The sequence below is a fragment of the Macrotis lagotis genome, chromosome 5 (assembly GCF_037893015.1).
Source record: "Macrotis lagotis isolate mMagLag1 chromosome 5, bilby.v1.9.chrom.fasta, whole genome shotgun sequence".
In the NCBI taxonomy this organism is placed as follows: Eukaryota; Metazoa; Chordata; class Mammalia; order Peramelemorphia; family Peramelidae; genus Macrotis; species Macrotis lagotis.
Genome location: NC_133662.1, coordinates 186,535,273 through 186,544,160, shown reverse-complemented (window position 1 = coordinate 186,544,160; position 8,888 = coordinate 186,535,273). Strand labels below are relative to the sequence as shown.

The 8,888-nt window shown below is 36.8% G+C and overlaps 1 protein-coding gene across 1 annotated transcript; it reads right to left on the bottom strand.

Annotated features, from left to right (window-relative positions):
- Nucleotides 1-3,293: 3,293 nt before the first annotated feature.
- Nucleotides 3,294-3,733, bottom strand: LOC141489990 (cytochrome c oxidase subunit 6B1-like). Its single transcript, XM_074190299.1, has one exon. It carries the CDS (start codon nucleotides 3,689-3,691, stop codon nucleotides 3,431-3,433), a length of 261 nt encoding a protein of 86 aa, XP_074046400.1. The 5' UTR covers nucleotides 3,692-3,733; the 3' UTR covers nucleotides 3,294-3,430.
- Nucleotides 3,734-8,888: the final 5,155 nt, after the last annotated feature.

The window sequence follows — 8,888 nt, the reverse complement described above, 5'->3', positions numbered from 1 at the left end:
AAAATATGACTATGAATATTTTAGTTGATAACTCCATTTTCCCTTCCAATAACAAAATTAGGGTATAGCTCTAGCAATGGGGTATTAGGTCAAGGGAAATTTCCTAGCTCTTATGAATAATGCCATACAGCTTTCTTAAAAATTTGCATTAATTTACCATTCTGTCAGAAATTTAAGAATCTTATTTTTCCATACTGCTCCACTCCGGCTTTGGATTTTGTAATTTTAACTATTTCCTTCTTCAAAGTTTGTGGAATTTTCATTTGCTAAGATGCCTACATTTTTTCCCATCTCTACTTTTTTCTCATTCTTCCATGGAATCTGCTATTCCATTCTCCAATGAAATTTTGATTTGTTAACATTTTTTACATTTGTTTACATTACATGATTTATTTATATTTTCTTTTTTTCCCCAGGTTTTTGCAAGGCAAATGGGGCTAAGTGGCTTGCCCAAGGCCACACAGCCAGGTAATTATCAAGTGTCTGAGACTGGATTTGAACCCAGGTACTCCTGACTCCAGGGCCGGTGCTTTATCCACTGCACCACCTAGCTGCCCCAATTTGTTTATATTTTGCACAAATCTATCGAAAGCATTGAGGAAATCCAACCATCACATGAAACATATGTATATGCAAAATTTCATTCTCATTTGCCTGATTTAATGAAGAGAGGGAAGATCATTTTCTCATCTTTTCTGGAAGTCAAACTTGGTCATTATAATTGCATCATGTTTATCTTCATTTTGTTGATTTTGTTTTCTTCCATTTACACTGTTTTAGTTATGGGGTATATTGTTTTCCCGGTTCTACTTTCTTTAACTGCCTCAGTTTATATGTCTGCTTATATTTCTCTGAAAATTTCATATGGGTAATACTCCTCTAGACTCACATGCCACAATTTGTTGAGCCATTTTCCAACTGCTTTGTTTTAAGCTCTGTGCCATCTTCAAACATTCTGCAATAGATATTTTGGTGTATATGGGGCATCATTTTCTTTCTTTGAACTCTTCAGTATAAATATCTAGCAGAAACATCTTAAGAATCTTAGTATAAGGATCAAGTCATATTTTAATGTAGATAGTAAGAAGTATCTACTTTGCAATCACTCATTTCTCTTCTTGAAAGGTCAGACTAATTTTTCTTGTTCCTATAGTCAACACACTTCACTTAAAAATTATTAATGATGACAAATAATATTCTTAATTTTTACTCTTCTATCTGGCATTCAGTCTTTCCTACAATTCCCATATACAGGAATCACCCCATATTTTCAGCCTAGCTTCATATTATTTCCCTTGACATGCACCTCCTTTCCTCCTTCCTCGCTTGGATTCCCAACAATTCAAATGCTATTTCTGTAAGGATACTTCTAGTATTCCTCAGCCAATAATAACCTTTCTTCTTTAGATGTCACTTACCACTTTTAATGTATCTGTCATATAACATTGTATGCTGTAGTTCTGCTAGACTAAAAGTTTCATGGGGATAAAACTAATTTTCATTCTCAAGTGCTCTGCACACGCCATATTGATCAGGTTTCCCCCTAAACACTTTTGCCCACTTTGGCTAAAGGAGATCCCTTTGAATTTTGAAAGGTCTAAAAGATTTTGGCATTCCCTTTTTCCATTGGAGAATATAATGGGAATCAAGGCAGATGGACTCAGATTCATCATGCAAGTGGAGAACTTCTTGATTACTCCAGGAATAAACTAAAAAGACTTCCAGGAATTGTGAATTACCCCTTTGTCACATGTGCTCTCTAAGTTTGATCTATACTCTCTATACTGGTGGGACAGTGTGATATAAATGTTTGGGGGATGTTTTGTACTAATTGCTCTTATTATCCTATCTTACTCAAGATTCTTTTCTAATGTCTCACTAAATCAGCTCTCAGTTGATAAGCCTGGGAGGGAAACACACTAGTGGGGGCTCTATCCAGTAGATTTGAACAGTCACCCTCACTCTCTCAGAGGTATGCCTAGAGCCCTGAGGGTGAGATGTGACCAGCCTAGCTCTGAGGATTTGACTCATCTGTGGGAGTGGGAGGTAGGAAGAGAATGCCTCAGAGCTTACATAGCTTACATTCATAATATATTTCCCAAGAACCAAAACTAGTCCATTTATGGAAGTAATGCTGTATTTGTATGTTATTCAGAAATTCTTGCAGTTTTCTAGATGGTGAAGAGGAGCATGTATTGTCAAGGGAGCTTTGTTGTTGCCCAATTTCTTTGCTTAATTTTTGAAAAAGAACTACACTGCAGCCTAGGGCTACCCATTCTGCCTCAGGGTCACTATCTGCATTGACTGCTGGGCTTTCTTGGTGCATCAGAATCCACTGATCTGTCTTAAAGATGAGAAACACAGAGAACTAATGTGAAGAGGTTACAGAATGAGGATAGAAACTGGAGGAGACTGTAGGACAGAATAGAGGGTGGTGCAGAAGGAGGAAAAAGAGAGACAGAGGCTCAGACTAGAAAGAGTTGGAAGTGGAATGAATACCTGACAGAGAAAGTCAATGTCAGGAGAAGGTGGAAAGAGTTATAGAGGAATGTGAGACTTAGCTAACTGGGAAAGTATAGAGAACGTCTTAATAGGTTCCCAGGAACAATAGAAAGTTCAGAGAAAGAGCAGGAAGATATCATAGTTGGTAGAGACAGGATAAAAACAAAGCTTTTTCCTCCAGAGAACACTGGAGACTTTCATGGCTGTAGAAAAATTGCAGAAATGTTTAAGGACATGGAAAATGACTCAGAGATGAAAATGGGGATTTTTTTTCTAATTCATCCTTGCACTTTTCAGTGCATATATGCATTAGAAGGTTATATTTAATAAGAATTTGCTGAATGAATGCTAAATCAAATTACTTTTCCTGAAAGCTAGTTTGAATGAAAGCAATTGCAGAGGTGAGGAGTTTACATCTAGAGCTGGAAGAGATCTTAGGAGACCATCTGGAACTACCCTTCCATTTTACAGTTGAAGAAAGTGAGACCAAAGAGATTAGATGCCTTGTCCATAGACACATAGCTAATAAGTGTCTGAAGTGGGATTTGAATCCAGGTCTTTCTGACTTCAGGTATCCATGCTGTTTAATTCATTACTTAGATGACTCTAGGACATATCTCACCATCTAGCCATCCATTAACTTTAATATGGTGTAATCACTCTAAATACTCTTTGAAAATCTAGTTTTTGTCTGAAACTACTGATGGTCTCTCTTGGAAGCCACTAATGACCTCAGTAAACCTAAGAGCATTTAATGAATGATGATTGCCCTTTGCTCTTTTTTTTTTCGATTCCAACACAGTTTATTTTAACATGATTCAGGTTCCCCAGAGCAGAGGTAGTCACAGATCACATTCCCCAACTCTGAAAGAAGAAGGGATCCAGCCCCAGACATTGGGGTGGGGGCAAGGGAGGAAGAGGAAGCAGCTCAGATCTTCTCAGGGAAGGTTTCTTTTGCTCTGTGATCATCCCAAGTATTCACCCAGGACAGGGGACAGATGGACTTGTAGACACGTTTATACCACTGGCAGACAGACACATCACCACCTTTCTCAGTCATGGCCTTCTCACAACGATGAAAATCTAGGTAGTTCTGCCAGCAGTTGCGGGTCTGGTTTTGATTGGGGAAGCGGCTGTCGAAGGGTGCAGTGCGGTAGTTTTGGATCTTGGTCTTGATGTCTTCAGACATGGTGACTCTTGGACTGAGGTCGTCTCTGCAGCCGTCGGGCTCTGTAGATGCTGCTCCTCAATGTGACCCTCAACACTGAGGGTCCGAGGCCATGCCCTTTGCTCTTAAAGAAGACCATAACATCAGAGGAGGTGATGCCTTGACAAACACATGATTTGGATTTGAGTGAGGGGGTGCTGTGCTAAGTTACCAGTCTTACTTTCTTCTCCAGAGCCATATGAGTCCAGTGACCAGATATGAACTCGGATGACTGAAGGTGGCCCTGGATGCAAGGCAACCAGGGTTAAGTGACTTGCCCAAGGTTAACACAACTAGTGTCACAGTAGATAGAATACTGTCCTTGGAGTCATGAGGACAGGAGTTTGAATCCAGCCCCAGACACTTGACATTTACTAACTGTGTGATCTTAAGTCATTTAACCCTGATCACTTCACAATCAGGGTCATCTCCAGTCATCCTGATTTACTGGATCAAGATGACTCTGGAGGAGAAAGTGAGGCTGGTGACTTAGCACAGATTCCCTTCACTCAAATCCAGTTGGTATGCTTTTCATGGCATCATTTAAGGAATAAGATTTATTGTATCTTACATTTTTACAAAGTTGTCATTTGTGAATATGCTCTTTCCTTCTTTTCTTTTTGTGAATAAAAACTACTCAAGAAAACACTAATCAAGAAAATAATGACCCTTGGAAAAGTATATGTGACTTGAATGTAATGCAGTTGGAAAAGGCTGCACAACATTTGTATCTAGAGTTCTCCAACTAAGGTCAGGTGGTGCAAGTATATTTCTTTAAATCCCCATTTCTTTTTTAGAGAAAAGACTAGATATTGTAATCACATACCTTCAGGCTTTGTTTTGTACTTTTCATTGACATTATTTCCAAAGGCTTTTTGCTTTTTATTTTTTTTTAAGCCACCTATCTCCTAGATTTCTGGGCAGTTTTTGCCAGTGGCAACCTTCCCCTCCTCCTAGATACTTTCTCTTCTCTTATCTTAAAAACAGTACTACTAGTAGGTAGTAATGGATGAGCACCATCCACTGTAGATTAATTCATCCACAGATAAATATACTTAACAATAAGAAATGATTACTATGAAGACTAACTACAGGGTAGCACAGGAAGATGAACTGATGCAGAGTAAAATAGGTAGAACCAGGAAAACTATATATATAATGACTGCAAGATGAGAGGAAATGACATGTAATTCTCATAATTAGAATTGGCTTCTAAGAAAAGGGGAGAGCATGCACCTCCCTTCTGTCTTTGCAGAGATGGAATACTATGAGTAAAATATTGAATATTCTTAGTTGATGTGTTGGTGAATTTTACTGAGTTGCCTTTTTCCCATACCTCTTATTTATTCTTTGGGACATGGAAAAATGACTCTGGGGACAAGAATGAAGGGTATAATTTGGAAAGGTGGCATAAAAACAGTAGACAGTAATGAAAATTAAAGTTTCAGATTTACAAAGTTAGGATTAGATTGGTATTGGGATATAGGGGATGAATTTTAAATTTATGTAACTCTTCTCAAAATCACAGAAACCCAAGTATTGAAAGGGAGAAGCTCAAAGATAAACTAATCTACTGGCAGATGACCCATAATCTCCTCTGCAACACCGATGGAAGGAAATCATTATCCTCTTCTTAAAAATCTTCAGTGAGGGAGATTTCTGCTATGATCAGACAACCCATTTTTCTCTCTCAGTTTCTTCAAAATGCCTATTCAAGCTTTTGGCTCATTTGTGTCTCTTGCTGGGTGAGTTTGGTTATATTTCATTCTTTATTAGTGTAGAAAACTTGGTATATCTGACTGAAATCAAGAGAAATGAGTTGGAATTGATAAATGGCCTATACCCTCCCAGGGTACATTGTATGAACGGACTATTTAAAGAGGTGACTCTTTGAATTAATCACCTCTAATAAAACTTTTTATTAGATGGCAAAATGGTTTCTTGCTCACATAGAGATAGTAAAAACTGATGATGGTAAGTTAAAAAAGAAATAATGGTTTCGTTTGTTTTTCTTTGTAAGCACAACCTGGGAAAAAGATGAACTGAAAAGTTCATGGACATTTTTCCAACTGGTTTCCATGCTGCCTTTCTCAAAATGTAGTTATAAACCATTAAAAGGGATCTCTTGTGTCCTTCAGTGACTTATGAATCAAACAAACAACATGTGTTTTTCTTTACATCTGTCTAATGATTAGTTGAGCTTGGAAAAAATCCTATAGAGTATCTTCATTTTAGTTTCTTTATGGAACCAACTTATTTTAAAATCACATATTCTCCTTTTTAGACAAACTGATCCCTGTGTTTTTTCTTGTAAGGCAAAATATTCTAACTTCTACTTTTGTGACTGTCCCTTATGATTGGAATGCTTTCCTTCCTTACTTCAGGCTCTTGTAGGTCCTAGTTCCATTTAAGACTCAGTTAAAAAAATTCAAACTTTGTGATTTTTTATATTTACTCATTTTAGGGAACTGACTGACAAGTTATTCACTGCCAGTAGAACAGAAGATCCTTGAGGTTAGGGAGTGTTTTCATTTTTGTCTTTGAATTCTAGTATTTGGCACAGTGTCTGGTACATAAATACTTATTGAATTGAATTTGAGCTTAAAAAAAAGTTTAAAAAAGTAGTCTGAGGCATAGTAATACGTAGGCCAGACTACCCAAATAAGCATTATTTATGTAATCAAACCCCTTTCTAATGAAACACCATTTAATAAAAATTTGCAATGATTTTTATCATATTCTTATATAAAAGCTTAGAACCAGTGGAAAAGTAAATGAAACTTTGCTTTTAGTAAAAGGAAAAAAAAATCATGGCTAGAAGAATATATCAATGTATAAAGCCTGGAAAGCCACCCAGGATTACTTGCTCATTGAAGAATAAAAGAAAATAAGTTTAGAATATGAATTCATTTTTAATTAACTGGCAAAGACTCAAGTATCTTTGCACATTGCTTACTATTAGCAGTGGGACTAGACCTTGACAGCTAACAGTGGAAAACAGCAGTAGAATCTTTTGCCTTGCCAGCCCACCCACTGTTTCTTTTCTCTTGAGAAAGAGTATATCTTTTCTCCTGATTCTGGACATGCATTTTCAATATGTTTGTAGATTGGAGAGAAAAAAAGACATAAACAACCTACCTTAAGGAGTTCAGAGAGGATATGGTTAATGTGACCTTGTACAGTATAGGTGGAAGAGAAATGGACAAGATGACTACCCATTACATCATAGGTTTCAGACTATGAAAATAATGCAGCTTTTCATGAGCAAAAGAATATGAAAGAACTATATAATTTTTGTCCTAACTTGGGTCCCTGTGTACCAATGAAACTTAATGCAGGACTAGATTTCATTCTCCTCTTTCTCTCTCTCCTCCTCACACAATCTAGGAATTTATGCTTTCTCATGACAATGTCTCAGTTTTTACTGCAATGACTGCATTTTGACTGGTTTTTAAAGTTATTGAATATAATGGAACAAAAGAAAAGACTTATTTTTCTGTATACAGAGAAAATAACACTAGGTCTTTATAGAAGCCTAATATTTATATGGTTTTCCACAAGTAACCCTTTGTGATTATGAAAGAGGAAGGAATGCTGACTATACTCATTACACTGCTTGGGTCTAACTTGGCTGGGGGTAGGTTGGGTTAGAGCTATACAAAATTGTTTGAGGGCTACTAAGTTTATGTACTTAATGAGTATTATAGAAAAAGAGAGGGAGTGTGCCATTTTGTTAAGCTATCTTAATAAAACCCAATAATAATAAATAAAACTAAAAAAAGGATAAATTTAAAAGAAACTTAAGTATGCTTAATTTATTACCCTTACTTTACAAATGAGGAAACTGAGACCCAGAGATTAAATATTCTACCAAGATTCTACAGGTGTTGTTGCTCAGCTGCTTCCAATCATGTCTGCCTTTTCATGACCCCATTTGGGGTTCTCTTGACAAAGATAATACGGTGGTTTTTCATTGATTTCTTCAGCTCATTTGATAGTTGAGGAAACTAGCCCAGAATTAAGACTTGCCCAACATCACAGAGCTAATAAATGTCTGAGGCCAGATTTGACCTCAGGGATATGAATCTTCCTGACTCTAGTACTCTATTCACTAAGCTACCTAATTGAATCTAGTTTATGGTAGAGTTGGGATTCAAATCCCAATCTCCTGATTCTTTGGATTTAGAACTCTTAGAACTTCTCAAGGCTGATGGAGATTTAGAAACAGGAATACATTAGCTACACACTCACAGAAGCCATTCACCTGAGCCCTGGCTCCATCTTCATCTCTTAGGTGGTTGGTAGTTTCTTGACCAGGTGTTGCCTTTGTATCCTGAGCCCTTGTGGATGCCCTGAAGGCTTAGACTTGGCCTACAGGGCCAGATTCTTGGCATTTCACCTTCAAGGGATGGCAAGCAAAAGTGACCCTCATCTCTTAGGGATATCTAGACATCGGTTTTCCATAAAGTTGACTATGATTCAATTGCCATTTCCCTTTTGGTCATAGTTGGTAGCTTTCAGGATGATAGTAACTAGGCCACCTTTTTACTCTGTTATCAGCAAGAACAGTTTCTTCTGGTCCAAATCTATAGAGATTGTCTACACATACATATATAAATGTACACACACACACACACACACACACACACACAACAAACACACAAATGGAATACATCTTATGCAACTATCCACAGTCATAGTTACCCACCTTCCTACCAAGAGGAAGGAGGTGTGTTTCATCATATGTTCTATGGGGGCAAGATGAGTTATTGTAATTAATTGGAATTCAGCTATTTTTTATTATTATTTTAATTTGTATTAGTATCATCATTGCATATTCTGTAATCTAGGTTCAGCTTACTTTACATCAGTTTATAGAAATCTTTTTAAATTTCTCTGAATTTGTCATATTCGTAATTATTTACAATATATGGGTTTGGGTTATATTTATATTCCACACAACTTATTTAATCATTCTACAATCAATTGATATCTACTTTGCTTCCAGGTTTGTTTGTTTGTTTTGTTTTCTTTCCCTCTCTATCATTAGAAATGATAGTCTAGATCTTTGTCTATTTATGAGACATTCTAATTTTTTACCTCTTGGGTAAAACACACACACACACACACACACACACACACACACACACTCCAAAAATATGCTCAATAGTGGGTTTGC

Excerpts from the sequence above, each read along its gene's own strand:
- LOC141489990 (XM_074190299.1), bottom strand. The coding sequence starts at position 3,691 with ATGTCTGAAGACATCAAGACCAAGATCCAAAACTACCGCACTGCACCC.